Source organism: Streptopelia decaocto (genome assembly GCF_964273445.1).
Source record: "Streptopelia decaocto genome assembly, chromosome: 1".
Taxonomy (NCBI): domain Eukaryota; kingdom Metazoa; phylum Chordata; class Aves; order Columbiformes; family Columbidae; genus Streptopelia; species Streptopelia decaocto.
The window spans coordinates 62,098,712-62,118,662 of NC_138663.1; the positions used below are offsets into that span (position 1 = coordinate 62,098,712).

General features: G+C 42.4%; 1 protein-coding gene and 1 long non-coding RNA gene across 2 annotated transcripts in view; one reads left to right on the top strand and one right to left on the bottom strand.

Annotated features, from left to right (window-relative positions):
- Nucleotides 1-18,721, top strand: part of LOC309435212 — a 37,365-nt gene extending 18,644 nt beyond the window's left edge. Inside the window, exon 3 of the long non-coding RNA XR_014183131.1 lies at nt 18,048-18,721. This is a non-coding gene — a long non-coding RNA (uncharacterized lncRNA). The remainder of the gene's footprint in view (nt 1-18,047) is intronic.
- Nucleotides 16,092-19,951, bottom strand: part of AKR1D1 (aldo-keto reductase family 1 member D1) — a 36,955-nt gene continuing 33,095 nt past the window's right edge. The window contains exon 9 of the mRNA XM_082043186.1: nt 16,092-16,258. Within this exon, the coding sequence (XP_081899312.1) occupies nt 16,216-16,258 (43 nt within the window). The 3' untranslated portion in view covers nt 16,092-16,215. The remainder of the gene's footprint in view (nt 16,259-19,951) is intronic.

Below are 19,951 nucleotides of genomic sequence, written 5' to 3' on the forward strand. Positions count from 1 at the left end.
ATCCCCCTACAAATCTACAGCAGAATCATGTCACTACTGAAGTGCAGTGTGTTGGATGGTATTTGGCCAAATTGTCCAGTCTCTCTGCAGTCCCGCTTTTGTGCGTAGTATGAATGTGAAGTTGGGCATTGGCGCTTCTTTTGCCAATGAGAATCATAGAACAGTTTGGGTTGGAAGGGGTGTTCAAAGGTCATCTAGTCCAACCCCCTGCCATGAGCAGGGACATCTCCAACTAGGTCAGGTTGCTCAGAGCCCTGTCCAGCCTGGCCTTGAATGTCTCCAGGGATGGGGCATCTACCACCTCTCTGGGCAACTTGTGCCAGTGTTTTGCCAACCTCATTGTAAAAAATTTCTTCCTCATATCTAGCCTGAATTTCCCCTCTTTTAGTTTAAAACCATTACCCATTGTCCTGTTGCAACAGGCCCTGCATGAACCCAGGCACTGGGGACCATGCTGGAGAGCGGGAAGGATGTGGAGCACTGACTACACATCCACTGGGTTTGGACAGTGCAGAAGAACCTCAGGTCTCAAAGTCTAGGGAGTTGAGTCTCCACAGGCTACAAAGATGACAGGTGAATGAGACAAAAGATGTAACACAGCAGGCACAGTGTTTTCCAGCAGTATCTTCTGTGAACCTGACAGCAGACACAATTAAGGCTTGTTTGCACTAATGCTCACTCCAGGTGTGTGCTCACCTTGGAGAAGTCGGGTACATGGACAAAACCAGAAGCTATAGGAGATACACTGAAGTGGTGGATGAGTCCTGTGCAAAGAGAACACCTTCTTGTCAGCATATTTAGGCTTGGGGGGTTTGGGAGGTGTCTGCCATGTCAGACAGGTGGCTGTCCATGAAAATGAACATTAATTTCATGGCCAACTGGAAGGTCAATTTTAAGCCAACAATTAAATATGAAAAAGCAAATATATCTATAGAAAACAACTGATAATACGTTTCTATGGTTCATAACAGTGCTGACAAATTTTACCACAGACAATGAGTTTATTGATTTTGGCAATGCTTCTTGACCATACATTTTTGGTGTTGATTTCTTAAGGGGTCGTTGTTTAGTATTTTGACATTCAGTAGTTAAAATATCGAGAAAAGCATGGGACTGCACTTCTTGCAACTGGAAGAACAATATGGGATTGCAGTGTATTGCTCATACCTGCACACATGGTCAATAATGCATGCATCTTAGCATACAGCTCTGACAGTTTCTTGCAACTGCACCAGAATGTGCTTCTAAATGAAGTCAAGAAGTAATAATTACAAATTATGTTTTCTTACATATATATATATGTATATGTATGTATCATTGAAAGATACTAAATGAAATAATATTTCATTAGTCTAAATTCTGTAAGAACATTGAGGAATATATGTCTTCATACTTTGCAAAAATGTATTTCTGAGACTGCTACATCAAAACTTTAAAAATTACTTTTATTCTGAAAGTGCGTAAACCCATTAGCATTAAATGAGACTTTTCAAAACAGCATTCAACCTTCTCAATCCAATTGCAACATGCTTTATTTGAATACATACACCAAAACATGAAATTATGATAGTAATTATTCCTGGAAGGTATTAAAAAGTTTATCCCTATGCATAAATCGAATTATGGCTTTGGTAAAGGTGCATTACAAGCAAATAGACGCAGTAGAAAACATTTCATACTCCTAGAATCTACTGCCAAGACCATCTAATCTTTTAAAATTAGTTCAGGCTGTTGCTGTGAGATAGCCTGCCTGTACTTGATTACATATGCACAAAAATCAGGCAGTTAAAGAAATTGTCAAGAGTACAGAAGTGATTTCTTGAAAATGTTAGCAAGAGAAGGCCAGAAGTGAAGGTAGAGAAGACTACAGCCTTCTGCAGTCCCAAGAACTGGCTGTTCAAATGCATGAGCAACACAGAGAAACCGTAGGGGAACTCAGTGCCAAGAAGTCTAAAGGCATTTCAACAGCACATTTGTGAAGTGTAATTTTGCAAAGACTTATAAACTGACCAAATTGGGAAGGTTTTCCTGGGATTAGAAGAAGACATGGCCTTGCCATGAAAACTGCTGCTCTGCCAGACTTGATGTTCTGCTACAAAGAGTAGTTTTCCTCATGGAATAAATGTTACAATGTTGCTTGGACATTAATGTTGTTAAATAACAATAATAACCACACAGAAGCAGCTCTCTAACATGGAAAATTTCAATATTTACACAGTGCAAAGCTAGCTGTGGTGAAAATCAAGGTGTTAGAATAGGAGGGATGAGGCAACTGAGCAGTAATCAGGGTCACGTCCTCCACCCACCACATGGATGTACATGTGTGTATGTTTTGTTGCTATGCCAGCTACGAGTCAGCACTGGAAACTCACAGTCTCACATCTACAACAATGTGCTTCAAGTAAATAATGGCAATTAAAAAAACAAATGGAAAGGTGTATCCAAGCAGATTCTTGGTTAATATTTCACTGAAAAAGCAGTCAGGGATAGACACAGGAAAAGAAAAAGTATTTCTTTTTTCTTACCCTCCCCATCATCTCCTCCTTCCTGATGAACAATGAGCATTGCTGCTCTGGTCCCATGCCAGTATCGGCGTGCTGAACTGTGTGATATGGAACTCATGTGAATGTTTAGCCGTGGTCATGACAGTGGGAGCCGAGGAGGCCTGGCAGAAACATAGGAGCTTATGTGTTTGCCCAAGCTGCCTGAGTCTTTATTCTCTCTGAGGTTCAGTTCCCAGTCCATAAAGTCAGGTCATTTCTTTGACCCAGATGAATGCTGTAGGGGTAAATGCCTTCAAGACTGGAAGATATATCCATCTTGCAGTAATGACGAGCCACCAAAACCACTGAGAGTCTCCTGGATTGTCAAAGCCTCCTGGCCTGTGTACAAGTGATTGTGGCATGTAAATTAATGCTGACCTTGTTACAGGACTAAAGGACTTGATCAGAAAAGAGGGACACCATTCCCCAACACTTCCCCACTGACCCCCCCCATTGAATTTAAATAACATGATGGTCAGTTAGTGAAGAACAAGTTAAATGATCTAATACAACTTTCAACCTTTTGTCTGTATGAGGTTTACTTTGTTGCTGGCAGCAAATGTAGGATACATTGGTAAAGATCCTGAGCTGGGGAACAGGCTCTATGTTTTGTCTGATGTCTTTGGAATCTTTCTCTCTAGAACATCCTCCACAAACCATGTCCAGAGTGCCAACCACATGAAGAAGCGGGATTCTTCGAAAGCATGTGCAGATGATGAATCAATGAGGAAAAAGAGGAGAGAAAGCATGGATAGCCTAGGCAGGTGATAGAGCATGTGCTCTACAACTCCAGACTGCCTTAAGCTAAAGCAAACAAAGCAAGCTGGGAAAATTGCAATAGTTTAGATTTTCTAAATTCAACTTTTTCTGTTTTATTTTGAAACAATTTGCCCTTAAGGAATGTCCATTCATTTTAATTTGCAGAAGGCTGACAACTCATCATGTTACATTTTTTTTAAATTTTGCTGGAAAGATTTTTTTTTTTTGGCTGATCCCCAAAGCAATATTTCCCCCTCTAATTTACATTAACTACCTTTCAGTATAACTCCCTCACAATTTCAAGGCATGACCGAGCCCAGTATCTGATTGGTGTTTAGAATAAAGTTTCTCCAATTGACAGATTTTCTCATAGTTGTTCTCTTATAATTTTTCCTAGATGAACTCATCTGATCTGACGTGGCATTTTGTGTGCTTTGGGAACATAGCCTTCTCAAGTGCTCAGACAACATGAGATGAAAACAGTGTCTAACTTGAGCTGCACAGTACCAAAACATAGTACTGGAAGGAGATGGACAAGTCATTGAGACCCATCCTCCTTTGCTAGCAAGCTGTAGATGTTTAGTTCAAAACTCTTGGTAGAACATGTACTCCAACCAGCTCAAAAAGCTTCCCAAGGCCCTCAAGACGCAGCTGTGCAACAGTTGTGTGTTATTTGGTGGGAACAGGAGAGGCTGAGGCCATCCCCACCAAGAAGGTTGAGTCCCTGTTGGGCAGAGGAAGAGACATAGACTGTGAAAGGCAGCAAAGGAAAATTTGATTCGGACTTAACTAAAATTTTTTGTACCGATAAGGGCAATTCAGCCCTTCTGCAGGCTGCTGGGGAAAGTGAGGATCTCATTCAGGAAGGTCTTTAAGAATATGTCAAAATGGTATGGTTGCTTCATCCTGGGATTGGATGGCCTTCTGTGGTCCTCTCCAGATTATTTTCCCTATATTTTTCTATAGATCACAAAACATTTGTAAGCTATTTCTTCCTCTACTACCATGATTTATCTACAGAAATCACTTCTGAAACAATTTTCAACCCTTTCCTCTGAAACAACCATTTCCTCTGAAAAATTTCCTCTGACTGTTGTATGAAGTACTCTCAGCCTCCAACTAGAAGAAAAAGTTATCGGCTAGAACATCACTTATCTAAGATCACATCCACAGGCACAGGAAACCCTCAGAAATTACAGGCACATTGGGAATCTCCTGAAACTATGGCTTTCAAAGAGTTTAGCTGGACCATGACTTTACACCCCATCTTTCTAACCACCCCAAGACTAGTCTGGGGTCCACCTTACCCATTTCTGGGACCACAGCTGTCTCACTCATGCTCAAACCAACCCTACTGTCCACACACAGATTCTCCAAAGGCTTGCATTGATTAGCAGTTCTCATGAAGGTGGAAACTCTCTGTGATGTGTGATCCAGGAGTCCCTGCTTGCTAACATGCATAAGGTCAATACACAGGGACCCACGAGTGCCAATGACTCAGAATGCAGATATCCACACAGCGGTGGAGGTCAGTGTGGGCAGGGTATTGACATCGGCTGCAGCCCTGGGAGCCTTGCAGGAACATTATGGTGTTTTGCTCTTCTGTCACTGGTAAAATTAATCACTCCAGTGAAGTTAGACATCTGTGTGTATAGCTGGGAACAGGAGGGTGAGCCAGTAAGTGAGAGTGGATGTGTTATGGCTAGCTGTCTTCTGTTCCATTTGATCACTTGAACTGACAGATGACTGCTTACTTTAGGCTATCAGGCATATTTGTTGTACAAAAGGATCTATGGAGTTTCAGTTATGCTTTTTTTCTAAACTTGCTGGAATTATATTGAGTGTTCATTAAAATTCTGGGACTCCGCTTGGTGGGGAATGAAGACAGTATTAAGTATCAAGGTGAAGGATAAATGCACTGCTCTCTATGCTGTGCTAATATGCTTCCTTACGTTAGAAGATAATACAAACTCACAGAAGAGAAATGTGGATAAATAAAGTGATAAAAAGAGTGGTAAATCCAAGTATAAAAAACATACATAAAGAAATAAAATTTTATAACTTTATTATAGATGTATTTCCAAAACTGAAATATTTCCAGAGGACCAGTTTTCCATTGGACAAGAAGTTTATTCTGTGGTGCTATATCAACAACCTCTACACCTCTTTGGAAGAGGGAAGTTTTTTTAAAATGCTGATGGTCAAGTAATTTTATTCCATGAATTACTAGAAATGCAGAAAACAACTAACTGTGGGCAAGTCCTGAGAACTGATTTGTCTCAGAGCTTGTTCAGAGACATGATCTGAACTAATTTATTTGCAGAAGATTCATACTGAACATCACACTCAGTAACTAGCAAAATACAATTTTTAATGATGATCACTAGAGGTATAGGAAAATAAAATTTTAAAAAATCAGTGAAAGGAAAGAAAAAAAATGATGTAACTTTGCAGACAAATCTCTTCTGTACAGCCCTTTAACAAGAGCTTTCAACAAGGGGGAGTGTGTATGGGTGGAACTGATCTCACCAGCAACCCACTCTTTGAGAAATTAGACCAAAGTGTACTGTTCCCCAGATGGGTGGAAAGTCCCATCTTGATGCATCTTAGTAGTTACAAATAGTCAAGAGTGATTACTTGTAGGATCCTAGGAGTGCTCTTTGGGTTTCCTGCTATAAACAGTAGGCAATTAAAGTCAAGCGAACTTTAACCCTCCCGATGAACTGAACTCAGTTGCTCAGAAGGCTACAAGACCTTTCCAGCAGAGATTGTTGTGAGGTGTCTAAACTGATTGCATAACCTGGAGGAGCTGTGGAAACACAGGTTCAAGAAATCTGAAACTTTGCGCTAGGACACTTACCTCAAAAAATGCCAAAGGGGGCAAATCTTTTAGGGTCAAAAAAGGATGAAAAACAAGGTCTTCTATGGCCTTGCTTAATGCTTAGATTCTGAAAGACCAAATACTTCTCTTCTGGATTTTCAGAAGGAAAACTTCCATGTTTTTCTCCAGCAGAGGTAAATTGGAAATGGGAAACTTCCCGCAACCAAAACTTAGTTTTCAATTCGCTCTATGACAAAATATAAAATGTAAAATATAAAAAGCAGACTGAGGCTTATATCTCCTCTCTGAACATCCCCCTAACATCCATGCCTCCTGAAGGCCCTTGGAGGTCTTGCTGCCCACCAGAGCCTGACATGCAACCTCAAAGTCACAAACATTGTGGGACCAAAAGTCAGCACTGCAGTGGTCGGCACTCCACTGTCCAAGGCACCTCCTGCACCCAAATCAAGGTAGATTGTAACACATCTCCTTCCACTTAGAACCATAAAGTAATTTGGGTTGGAAGGGATGTTCAAAGGTCCAACCCCCTGCCATGAGCAGGGACATCTTCAACTAGATCAGGTTGCTCAGAGCCCCATCCAGCCTGACCTTGAATGTCTCCAGGAATGGGACATCTACCACCTCTCTGGGTAACCTGGGCCAGCGTTTCACCACCTTCATTGTAAAAAGTTTCTTCTTCATGTCTAGCCTGAATCTACCTTCCTTTAGTTTAAAACCATTATACCTTGTCCTGTTGCAACAGGCCCTGCTAAAAAGTCTGTTCCCATCTTTCTTATAGGCCCCTTTTAAGCTCTGAAAGGCAGCAATAAGGTCTCCCTGGAGCCTTCTCCAGGCTGAACAACCCCAACTCTCTCAGCCTGTCCTCACAGCAGAGCTGTCCCAGCCCTCTGATCATTTCTGTGGCTCCTCTGGCCCCTCTCCAACAGGTCCATGTCTTTCCTGTGCTGAGGGCTCCAGAACTGGACGCAGGACTCCAGGTGGGGCCTCACCAGAGTGGAGCAGAGGGGCAGAATCACCTCCCTCAACAGGCAGGGCGGCTGATGGACCCCATGAGCACAAGCTGCACCCACATATAGGCAGCAGCAGAGCTGGGCACAGGTGGCTTTCCTGCAAAGCTGCCTAGGGAGACTGTTGATGACCAAAGCATGCTCTCTGTAACTGCTATAGGCTTTGGTTTCCTCGACTTGGGAAATACAGGAAAGTTGAGGGGGAGGGAGCTATTTCACAGCAATGCCTGCAAAGAACGTGATTCATTTATTTGTTCTTCTGTGAACACCCTAGCTGGATGACTAAGTTAGATCCGCAGACTGATGACCCAGAAACAGTAGAGATAAGTTTCATATGTAGGGGGAAGAAAAAATAAGTTAAAAGCCGTACATAGATCGTTATTTTCCCAAATTCAGTGGTTTACCTCACAGGCTGAGTCCTAGCCAAAACTAAGAATATAGCACAGATACTTCCCCCTCTCAGGGTGGGGTAACTGAGATTTGCTGCACCTGTGACTTCTTAAATTAGCAGCACACAAATTCATTATAGCATCTAGGATTCTCAGATATCAGAGTAGCCTGTTTCTTTTCATGGTTCTTGTTCAAGCTGTTGAGGTGGGAGCTGCTGGTTTTACTGCACCTTTTTCTTCCCTCGGGTAAGATGTTTGCACTTGCTGGGGGGTAGAAAGAAAAAGGAAGAAAGTATTAGGTGAACAAGTCTGATCTGGTAGCTTGGGCTGCTAAGCTCCCTCTGTGGAGGTAGGAACTTGCCTCCTCCCTGATCAGAGGATAAATCTGGAAGGTGGGATGCTGCAATGATCTCTGAGGAACTGAAAAGACTAGGTGAGTGTAGGGTGGGAAAATGCTTCTTGGTTTTGCTTCAAGCGTGTTTATGAGAAACCTTTACTGTGAAAGTGTCAAGCTGCAAAACAAAGTGGGTGTGAAGTAATCTATAGCAGGCTAACCAGTTAAACTGTGGCTAATATCAAGCTGGAGCTAAACTAATGCAAATATTTTGTTTTATTTGTTAGACCTCAGAGATATTCCCTGGGAGGCTGTATCTGTAGTGCAAATGTTGGTTTTAGGCTGTTGTGTTGCTCTCAGCCTGTGATTCCTTAGTGACAGTGAAGTGCTGTATGTACAGCTGTAGCAGATGAGATGTTCTGGGTGCCTGTAGAAGCTGATGTGTCTCATTCCAGCACCTTCACCTGGAAATGTGTGGCAGTACTCTGCAGAGGGCAAGATTCTCAGCCGGTGCGTATACACGTCTGTGCGAGCCTGCAATCATAAATACACTCAGCCTCTTGACTGAAAAGGTCCAAATACCTATGTTTTTCTGGCCTTTCTCTTGGAGCACTGGGGTTATTTCTCTAAAAAAAAGTGCTTTTATTTTTATTGAAAGCAACTTGAGCCCTGAGCCATGTGTGACCCTGGCACCAGCCAAATCCCTTTTGAGTACTTGGTCATCTAACCCCGTGCACATCATACAGGTTGAGGTAGGAAAGGTCTCCTCTTCCCATCACCTTCCCTTGCAGCTATCTAGACAGTATGTGACACAGAGGCACTATGCGCCGGCTGTTATACAAGCCATCAGGTTCAAACCCCAACACCCTTATTTGGCCCTTTAACCGCTGTAGCCATGAATTCCAGAATGGCCCTGTGTAGCTAAGAACTCATATCTTGACTGATCTTATGCTCTTAGATTGCTGTGAGTGTTTCCTCATTCCTGTACTGTGATATAGCTGTAAATGTAGAGGTTAGTGCCTCTCCCTCATTATATGCTTTGCAATAGGAGAATCTTGCTTCTCTCTATACCACTCTAAAAGGCCAGTCTTCATAACTGGTTAGCTGGCTTCCTCAGCTTCTCCACCACTGTTTTTACTCTTTTCCAGTCCTGAGTCTGCCAGAGGCTGTATTCTGTAGGGCATGTCAGGCTTTTATTTCACATGAAGTTCATAATCCTTCACAGAGTAAAAACTACTGAAAGGCCTACAGTGTTGTTTCCTCACACTTTCTCTCTCCTAAATACTTGTGGTTTGTAATTCTTATGGTCTAGCACAGCATATCCATGTTTCCATCATAAGTGCCACGGGAAAGACATACTTCACACCCAATACTCTTTTTAAATGTTGGGTTTTACCAGAGCTGGGAAATAGCTCAGGTGAGTGACCTTTCCATGGAGGTGGTCTACATGAAGGCCTCTTTCTTCAGTGAGTGGGAGGAAAGCAGAAGAATGGGGACAAGTGTCCAAGCAATCTTGGCAGGGTGTGACAGCATGTGAGGGGGACCCTTGCTCAGCAGTCAGGTTTGATGAATTAGTTGTTCAGGTATGTGGTAAAATGGAACTTGGGAGCGAACAGAGAGCCTGGATGGATGTGTTTAGCTGCAAAGAGGGTCAAAGGAATAAGGTTTAGAGGAGGCAGAGATAATCACAGAAGGTCAATCACTGATGTCTGTCGAGTGCTGGAGAAATTGGGTCAAGGGGAGGTACAAATCAATGTCTTAGTCCAGTTCGATCTGTAGTATCTCTGCGCAGCCTACTGGGTTAAGTGTTTGGTGGTTAAGTGATGGTCGAGGGTTTGCTCTCACCAGACCAAAACTCTAGAAATGCAGTTCATATTTATGAAATTTATGAAATTCATATTTATACCTATTGTGATGGAAGGGCCATTTACATCATCCTTTCCAAAACACAGAATCCTGTCTGATAATATAACTGGCGTTGTGTCCAAAAGAAACACCAGAGTGTGAGCAACTCGCATAGCATAGGAATGAGCCATAGTACAAGGACGGGAAGATCTGATCCTCATTCTGCAGGAGTGTTTTCCGGTCAGCAGTGACCTGAGTGAGGGCTGGACTTCAAGTGCCATCCTTCCCAAGAAAGTACATCGTGTTTCCCAGCCACCAAGTCCTTCCTGTTTCACTCTTGGGAATTTATCATACAAATCTGAAAAGTTCAGTGAAATGGATGGAGCCAGATCCCGTCCAGGCAGCTGTATAGCTTGATAACTGGATGAGGTGAGACATGTAGGTTTAAAACCCCATAAGAATTTGAACCTGACTTTCTGCATCACTTCTTGATGCTCTAACTGCTGAGAGAAGGGAACTATAATGCCCCTGTCCCTCCAACCATGCTTTCTGAGGTTGAGGATCCAGGCTTGGAGATGTGTAGATTGTCAAGGGAAGTCATGACTGCTGATGTGCTATACATGCTATGCCTAGGAAAAAAATGAGTAGAAAACCTAAGTCATGTGGGTAATTCTAATGTGTTACATTTTACTTTCACATTTTGTTACTTCCACGCCATACTGTGAGGACTATACCTCACAGGGAACCAGGGAGGCAGCACTGGCTTGTTGAATAAGGGTAGAGATTTCTGATCTGTGACTTAGAAGCTTTCAGAATGTTGGTGGTTCCTCTTCAAAGTTTCTCAAATACAGATCAATGTAGTCAATGAAAGGTAAATGCAATCCCTTCCTCTTACTGCAGAAAAGCAGTGCAGAATTGCAGTCCTACCACTGTGGAAACGCAGGGAGGAGCTGCCTGGGATATCCTGGACTGTGTAGGACATCAACAGTGAAAGTGTTGGCTGGTGGGGACATGTTGCTGGGAAATCTCCCTGTTTCACATGTGAGGACCTCTGGGTGTTGCCCTGTAGGTGAAAGCTGAGGCAGGGTAGCATGAGGAGCAAAGTGGGATCTCTTTTGCCAGGAGATCACGAAGACAAAATACTCTGCAAGGTTTTCCCAGGGTCTCTGCTGACCTGGGAGAACAACATTTGTCAGGCTAATTGCGGGAACAGAAACTTTAAGATGAGCTTCCTTGCACTGAGGGCATATGGGCCTTCTGTTTTGTGTGCCTATACTGGCATGAGCCTGGAGTCAGCAGAGTCACTCCTGATTTATATGTGCTGAAATGTTAGCAGGATCCTATCCAGTGTCCTCTGCTCACTGCACTTGAGCAGCCTTTTTCTTGTTGTACGTGAGGCTGCTCTGGGACATGTTCTAGGTCATCATGAGCTCTTGTGCCCTCAATTGCAAGCAACACATTTGTCTCAGTGCAAGATTTTGCCTTTGTTATGTTTGGTCACCTTGGACTGATCTGAGGCCTCCATCCAGGTAGCTTTGCAGTCTACAGAGCAAAACTGAGCAGCTTCATCACGTGGTGCCCCCTCTGTGTGCATGTGTGTGTTTATGCACACGTGTCTTTCTTTCCAGCTCCTTCTCTCCCTCCTATTTTTCCATTTGGTTCTGCTTTGCATTTTATTTATAATGTGTTGTCCTGTTGTGAGTATTGCTCATGCATGTTGAGTTAAGATTCCCTAAGGAGTCTGTCTGGCACTGAAAAATTAAAATGAACTTTTTTGTTTTTCACACTCTCAAAGCCCTTTATTATAAGCTAGGGTTTTTGCTCCAGGGCAGTAGGATGTTGGGAGGAGCTGGAATATGGCACTGATGAGAATCAATTAGTATAAAAACTGCATTAGTACCCAACTGCATGCTGATTACCCCACCCCAAAGGCCAATGTGTTTGCAGTTTAGGTCACAAGTGAAATAAGCATGTTGAATCTCATTCTATCATGTCATTCTCTTATGGACTTTCTTTTCCACCTCAGTGCTTTTCTCTAGATCTGCAAATTGTGTCCTATGGAAAACCAGGCAAAATATGTCTGGAAATACCAGCTCTCCCTTCTTCTCCCCCAGAAAATAAGGGAGTTGTCTTGCAAATACCAAACTGATTTGCTTCAATTTGGCAGATGGCAAGAAGGGACTTTGGTGCCATTCAGAATGAGGAAGGTGGTAACTTATCTTAAATCTATAAGTTTGACTTATTTTACATGAGAGATCTGAGTTTGTCATCTCTGCTTGCTGCAGAGTCCCAAGATGTATCTTGCACAACCAGTCATGTGATTTCTTTTCCTCTAAGAGTCTGTACAACTCTGGCTTTCCTTCCAGAGTTAAACGATTCACACACTAAATTGAAGAATCAACTCTGATTCTGGTTATGTGGTGATCTTAATCAGTTAAGGAAAATAGTGGCCTCTCTGCTGTTGAATTCCTTTGCAAGTCCCAAGGATATGGTAATGGTTCAATATCCTGCCAATCTGGAGGTGAGCAGATTTTGGGGTTTGTTTAATTCAAGAAAGGAACAAAGTAAGGAAGACCTATCAGGTGAGGACCTGCTCTATGTAACCAAAGGCTTTGTCTTTCGTGGCCTCTGATCCTCTCCTACTGTTCACAAAACTTAGTTTTTGTCCTCGGTTGTCATTATGCTTTGGCCAGGAGAAGAGAGATGTCATTTTTACTGCAGACCACCCAGCTTTGTGGCACCTGGGTTTTAATGGCAGACAAGGGATGAAAACTGTGGGAGGTTCTGTCTTCTCTTCTCCTGTGTCAAGTTCTGCTTAACCACAACTGTGTCCTAATTCTGGCTGATGGCTTGGTGTGGTCACTTGCCCTTTCTTCCACAGGACACATATTATGCCTCTATAAAACCTCTTGATAGCTTTGTGGTACAAAAATGTGCAATTTAAATCCAAAGGGCACTCTTTAAAGTAAGGTTGTAAAATGTATACAGGGCCCATCCCACTTTGCCTCTTACTATTTTTCCTGTTCCTCTTGTAGGCACCTGCACAGCATCGGGTAAAATCAGATGCATGTTCCTTCTGAAACAGTCCTACTCCAGATAATTAGTCTTGGGGGAGTTGAAGCTCTGCCTCCCTGTGGGGGAACAAATTCAGCTAACCAAGTAGGGTGGGGCTGGTGTTGGCATGTCACACGATAACTGCTTGACAGTGCTTCCTTGTTGCTTCACTTATTGAACATGAGCATTATTGAGCACGTGCTCAAGGAAAGGCAATACCTGTTCCTCTGACGGTCAGGTAAACCCATGTCCTAATGTACAGCTGTGGTAACTGCTTTGCTGCTGTGGATATGAGCATATCGCCTGGTTTTCTGCTGGCCAGAGCAGAGCAGCTCTTGGGCTGCAAAGAAAGAATCTAAAATGCCACATCACTTGTTCTTCTCTTTGCCATAAAGTCACTTGTGCATAGTCAAAGCAAACTTATTTGGTCTGGATTTCATTTCACTTTGCAGCTACAGGAAGTCACAAACTACTCAAGTTACTTACAGTAAAAGTGAGTAAATTTTCCTGGTACACATTTGGGTTTGTTCTTGTCATGCACGATTGCTATCAGAGCAGGAGGTGCTGGAGCCCTCTCTGTCTGCGCTGATCCTTCCCATTGGAGCAGGGCTGTACGTGGCTCTCCTAAGCAATGTGTTTCACACTGGGCAGAGAGTTCAATAAATCTCAGAAATTCACTAGATGTGCACAGATGAGCATGGAGCCAGGGTTTGGGTTCTCTCAGTCTCTTTGTGCAGCTGCCAGTGGAATGCGTTTCCCAAGCTCCCATCTGCAGCCCTGTTTATTTTCCCTCCTCTAAACCTTTTATTTGTAGGGCAAAATGGAGAACAATGGGGAGCAATGGTCTGAAACTGAGAAAAGCGAGGGAAAAACTAGGCTAACCGTCAGTAGCAGTTTCATAACTGATGGAAATGAGTATGGGAGCATTTGCCTCTGGGAAGAGGCTGAATCTTTTTTATCAGATTCAAATGAGGCAATGCAAAGGAGAAGGAGGATTCTATTAAAATTAGAGGAGAGGAAAACATAAAAAGGGTTTGCTGGCATGACTTGGGCTGGAGGAACTCTTACAATCTGTTAACTCAGTACGGATTGAAGACTTGGTTATAGGGTATTTCCTGTTAGAGACACTTCAGCATGTCGCCTTTCTTACAAGGTCAAACGAAGGGACTCTGATTTATTAGAACCTCAGGTGCTGCCTAACCTCTGGGGTGGATGTCTGGAAGAAGCTGATAGCTGTGAGGAGGCTGGTGTGAGCATTTAAGAAGAGCATTAGCTGACATTTGCAGTGTAGAATACAAGACCTTTGTCAAACCCGATTTGAATGTTGGCTGAAGCTGGAGACCTGCAGCTGGTCTAGTTACAGTGCAAAAATGTGTACAGTGCTATTGTTAAGCTGTTGAGTCCCTGATAGCTCTATTTAAGGCTTGTACTTACAAAGCAACTGGAATAATACAGTTGGTATGCTGGTAACTGTTCTCCTCTCTGGCACTTTTATTTAGACTTGGATTTTGTTCAGGTTTTTGGCCAGACCCTCAGCTGATGCAAAGTGGTAAAGCAGGACTATGATAATGGTTCTGACTATCCCTAGGCACAGAGCTCCACCTCACCTTGGGATTGTTCATAGACCTATACCAGTAGACTTCTAGTGTGGTATCTTCCTCCTCAGTGATACTTCCTCTGCCTTTTCTTTTTTTTCTTTCCTACCCCACTCTAGTCTAAGTGGGTAACAGAATAAAACGGGAACTGCCCTTGGATAACCTCTGGTGAGCAGAATGCTTCTTTGCTGACACAGCTTTATAAATGGATTTATAAATGCTATGTGAAGGCCACCATCGTGTCTCTGTGGAGGAGCTTCTTTAGTGATGCCTACTGAGCTCATCCAGGGCTGCTTTGGCACTAGACCCACTCGGGAGACTTGCCTGCTCCTCCTGTGAAATGATCACCCCCGTATGCCTCCGCCTCAGCCCTGAGGAGCACGCACTGATCCAACAGAAGTGTCTCCATGAACCACACACTCTGGTGTTTTCCTGTTTCAGTCACTTTGGGGACAATAAATATCAATGGTAATAAATAAAAGCAGATGCTATAGACTGAAGATTATGTATGACCCATTTTTACAACTGCAGTATGCATGTTTTAGTACATGAAGTACTCTCTCTGTGTATGGTTCAGTTGCTTCTCCTACAGCTCTCTAGTGTAACCTCTCTGTGGCAGGGAACTGGGGTGGCTGGGCAACACAGGAAGGGAAAGGAGCCTTCTGTGGGTGCGGGTTTAGTCTGATGGACCTATAGGCTGCAAAGCTTGTTGAGCAAACAAGTCCTCTGAAAAACAAATTCATGCTGAAGGATTTAGTCTTCCTTACTCTGGTGTCCGTGCTTCTGTCCCCATTTTTCAGGGAACTGAGGACAGATTGAAAGAAATGTCCAGGTTTCAGCCTGGTTCTTTCTGCTTAATTCCTATCCCCTTCTTGGACCTGCCAGTATTCTCCAGTCTCAAAGCACGGTAGAAAGTGGTATTTAACAAACTACAACTTTCTCTTTCTTTAAAACTCAGTTTCCTAATTCAGTATTGTCTTGGTTAGAACTTTATACAAAAGACTGTAAGAATTGAAGTAAACAGATATTTTCTTGGGTGACCTAGTTTGCAGAGCAGGAAAGAAGGTTAAGGGATTTTTCATCTCACAAGATGTGGCACTCACTAGTGCAAGCTCCAGGTCGCACATGCAACACTATGCGTTATCATCCTCATATAGCAGCTCAAGTAGAGATGCAATAGTCTTAGACTCTCCTGTGTTTCATTGAGGGTCTCAGTTGAGATGGGGGAGGAGGTATGAACATGTTTATAATGCTTTAGGGCTTGAACTAGTTGTATGTGGAGCCAGCTGGGGTGTATCTCTGGAATGCAGCTCATGTATGAAGAATACATGAAGAATACTGCATTCAGTGTGAAACAGGCTTTGCTGCATGAAGCAGTGAATATATCTATATAGATATCATGTGTGCATATGTTTATCTCAAATGCAATTAGTTCCCACTCCTAACTTTCTCTCACTTGAACTGTGAAACAAAATGATACTGCTTCACATCTACTGAAGCAGAACTTCTTGTTTCAAATTTGGTGACAAATGTGCCATTGAATGAAAATTATTTGGCTTAAACTAGTGAGCCTGTTTTCAAGAGAAGTCTTCAATTCTATCAGCTGTCACTTTTTGAGCTTCAGTGCTCAGAATTAAAGTATCCTCAGCCAAAACCAGAAATTCAATAGGTTAAGTAGATTTGCTTTTCAGTAGCAATAAAAGACTGACAAGACAAGAGGAAGTAAATGTCATGTTTTTAATGCTGATTTGAACAGTCTCCCACGAAGTCAAAGCACCAAAAGTTGGGTCTCTTTCAGTGAAGCCCCATGACACTGAATTAGGAACTTGCCCGGACACACCTTGTTTTCAGTATTCATCACTGAAGGGATACTCTGGATGGTCACGCCACCTGTGGATAGGTCAGAGTGAACAAGTGAGCTTCTTGAGAGAAGCAGGTTATCACAACACTGATGCAGTTGTCCTGTGCCTAGCAAAACAGTTCTCTTACTTGCACTACACAGGTGGCCTTAATGGAAAGCTCTTCTGCTTATTCAGAAGCTGTCTGCTCTGAATAATCTTCCCTGCAGAGTTGGAAGCAAACCTGTGCATTTAAGGAGAAGACAGCAAAGGACCATTTTTCAGGCTTACAGACTGTATACCTTAAGGACAGATAGGAAAAACCAACAAGAGTTTGGATGTCAGCTATTCTTGCTATATTTGTGGATTTAACTCAGGTTAGCAGAAGTGTTGTTGGAAAGTAGGATGGCTTCACTATGTGTGCATTGTGGAAGGGGAAGACTTCTTTGTTCAGATGTCTAGAAGGACCCTCAGAAATAAGGGCTATATTTTAAGGAGAGGTGGACACACCAAACTGTATCACTTTGGCTTATGCACTTAGAACTGGCACGAACAGGTCTGGGTCTGGTATAGTGCTTTCTCCAAGAGGCTGCCATATGCACACAAAGCCTGGCTGTCCTCTAGCTCAGCCTGGATGTAGATGCTCTTAAAGGTTAATAGCATCAGTGGCAGAGAATTTACAAAGGAGACTTGGGGTGACCCAGTTCAGGGGAGAAAGGGATGTTCGTGGCTGCATACTAACAAAGGCAGGGATGCTTCAGGTTGAATTTTAAAACCTGTGTGCTCAGGGAAAGCATGTGATCCAGGATCATTATAAAAGTCAAGAAGAAAATTCCTGGGGCAACTGCAAGTGGGAAAAAAGTAACATTGTTTGCCTATTACTGTCAGACTTGAGAGAGAGGTAGTTGGGTTTTTCTGTGGATTTTCGTGTTTGAGATGATGATGCTAAACCTCAAGCTCTGGCTTGACAAACACTTCTCATTAGCAAAATCAAAATTTTCTGAAGAACGTTCTCAGGTGCATCACAGCAGCTGGCTGCCTTGCCTTACAGCAGAGCACAACAAGTACTGGCATTTATCCCAGCTGTGAATCCTTCCAGTTTGGGAAGAATACATTTCACAACATTGAAGTTAACTAACTGGAAGGCATCAAACATTTTGAATTGGTTGTGTCAAAACATTTCATTCCGATATTCAGCCAAGCTGAAGTGTTTACACATTAACAGATTTACTTGGTTCAAAAAAATAAGCCACAACACTTTGGCTTGTTTGATTTCAGTATAATTTGTCAATGTCTGAGTTGCCAGTGTCATAGTCTCTACTTTCTATCTGTGGAGCACGCTAATCAGATCTTGTATGTTCAAAGGTCTGAGTCCTTCGAGTGAAAATGACTCACTCAGAGGAGTCAAGGCAGCTTGGAATAACTGGTAAGGAAGAATAACTGTAGCAGAGACCAGGAGCACAAGATAAATCAAGCAGCAAGATTAATGTAAAACTTGCCCAGCACAATACTTCCAGATTTCTTCAAGGGGAGAAGAAACCTTTTCAGACCGAGAGTTCTTGGAATACTCATAATTTTATAAAACCTCCATTTTCACTTCAGATGCTTAAGTCTTTCCACTGATTTCAATATCCTGTTCATATAGGCTTACTTGCACCATCAGAACAACAGATGTGCACACAGAACCCATGATAGCTGATAACTGGAAGACTCAGAGGAAAACTGGATTTTTCCATTCCTGCTGGCATTTGTGTCACAGTAGTTGAAGGTTCTGCACTAAGCTGACCATCTAGAAGTCTTTCTGTATGATGGTTTGACTTTCTTTTTTTTTTTTTTTTCAGATACTTACTGCTGGATGAAATAAGAAATCTCTTTAGGCTGGTAACTCATCTATTGCAGTGTCAATTCCAGACACTTCAGTGCGAGAACACACAGTAAGGCAGAATATGTTTAGCTACTCCTTACATGGCAACATCACTTTTCCAAGAAAGCATTTTTCATGGTTGAGGTCAGAGCGTATGTAAGCATTTTCTGCAAACATGGCACTCCTGCAAAAAATAGTGCTAGCAATGTCCATCCTATGCATCCTGTTTTCTGTGTCTTTAGTGGTCTCCTGTGACCAAATTTAGTCTAATAAAGCAAAACAGGTTTTGGATATGTCGCTTAGGAAGTTTTTCTCACATGGGCATTTGTATACTCTAATTTTGCTTCTGGAAAAGGCTTTTGCATTTGCACCAAGACTACATTTTGTGTATATACTCCCTAAAAGTTTAAATGATGTTATAGCTCAACTTAGCTATGAAAAAACCAAACAATTTTGAATACCAAAACACGCAAGAATCTGCTAGGCCATTTGTGAGAAATCTTCTGGAACTATGTGTTGCCATGTTTTTTAAAAAGTATCGATGGAATCACCTCATCCTGCATAAACCAGTTAGATTGCATTTTTGTTGCTCTACTTAAGAGCTATGTTGCTTTAAACAATGTATTAAAAAAGTCGCATTTGTTGTTTACATTTCCTCATTTTGATCTGTCTCTGTATCAGCCTGCTGCTGCTACGTAGTTTAACCAAAGCAGGTACCATTGTCTCTGCCATCTAGCTTAATAGCTAGGGAACAAATCAATTTTAGTCAGCCAGGTTTAACCAGGCTGTAGCAGCTTTAAGAGATACCAATGTAGGAGCAAATTGCTGTGGCTGCTCTTCAGACCAGCTACATTGTTTTGCTTAATGGCCCTAGGAGAAAAATACATCTAATCTATTGCCATGTTGTGTGGATTAAACAATCGACCTCAGCATGGAGAAGAAAGCAACAGTGCATGGTCTCTGCAGCATCTAAGGGGGGACCTTATCACTCTGTACAACTACCTGAAAGGAGGTTGTAACATGTAGGGTGTTGGTCTCTTCTCTCAAGTAGCAAGTGATAAGATGAGAGGAAATGGCCTCAAGTTGCACCAGGGGAGGTTTAGATTGGGTATTAGGAAAAACTTCTTCACAGAAAGGGTTGTCAGGCATTAGAACAGGCTGCCCAGAGAAGTGGTTGAGTCACCATCTCTGGGGATATTTGTAAGACACATAGATGTGGTTCTTAGGGCCATGGTTTAGAGGTGGACTTGACAACGTTAGGTTAACAGTTGGACACTGTGATCTTGAAGGTTTTTTGCAGCCAAAATTATTCTAGAATTCATGGAAGGCTATTTTAAGTTTTAAGAAACTAAAGCTTTGTAACACCTGGCTGAGCTTAAATGTGAACAGTGAAAGCCATTATGATGTTTTAAACTTAGTTCGTATTTCCTATCGTATTTATGCAGTAAACCACAGTAAGTGGTTTACTTGTTCCTTTGCAACATTCCTTCCATCTTTTGAGCAATGAAGCTCCTTCTCTTCATTTTTAGTGCTTGAGCACACTACAATTTAGCAAGATGCAAATAATCCAAAGTAACAAGAAAACTGCATGGCAACTAACTTCTAGCATTTGGCTACACACTGAGAGCCCTGAAAAAGGGAAAGTGTAAAGTTTGGCCATAAATTAAGTGCCCTTATTCTTCAGAAGAGATGTTGAGTCAGTCTGAGCCTTCAGGGGTAGATCAGCCTTCAGGTGAAGCAAGACTACGTTGGGTGGAAAGCTTTATCTCACAAGCAGCAAGAGATCAAGCCTTGTTACTTATCAGAAGAGACAAAGAGGAAGTGGTCTCACAGTTAAACAAGATGCATGGTTGTCTTCTTTCCATATAAAAAGATGTGACT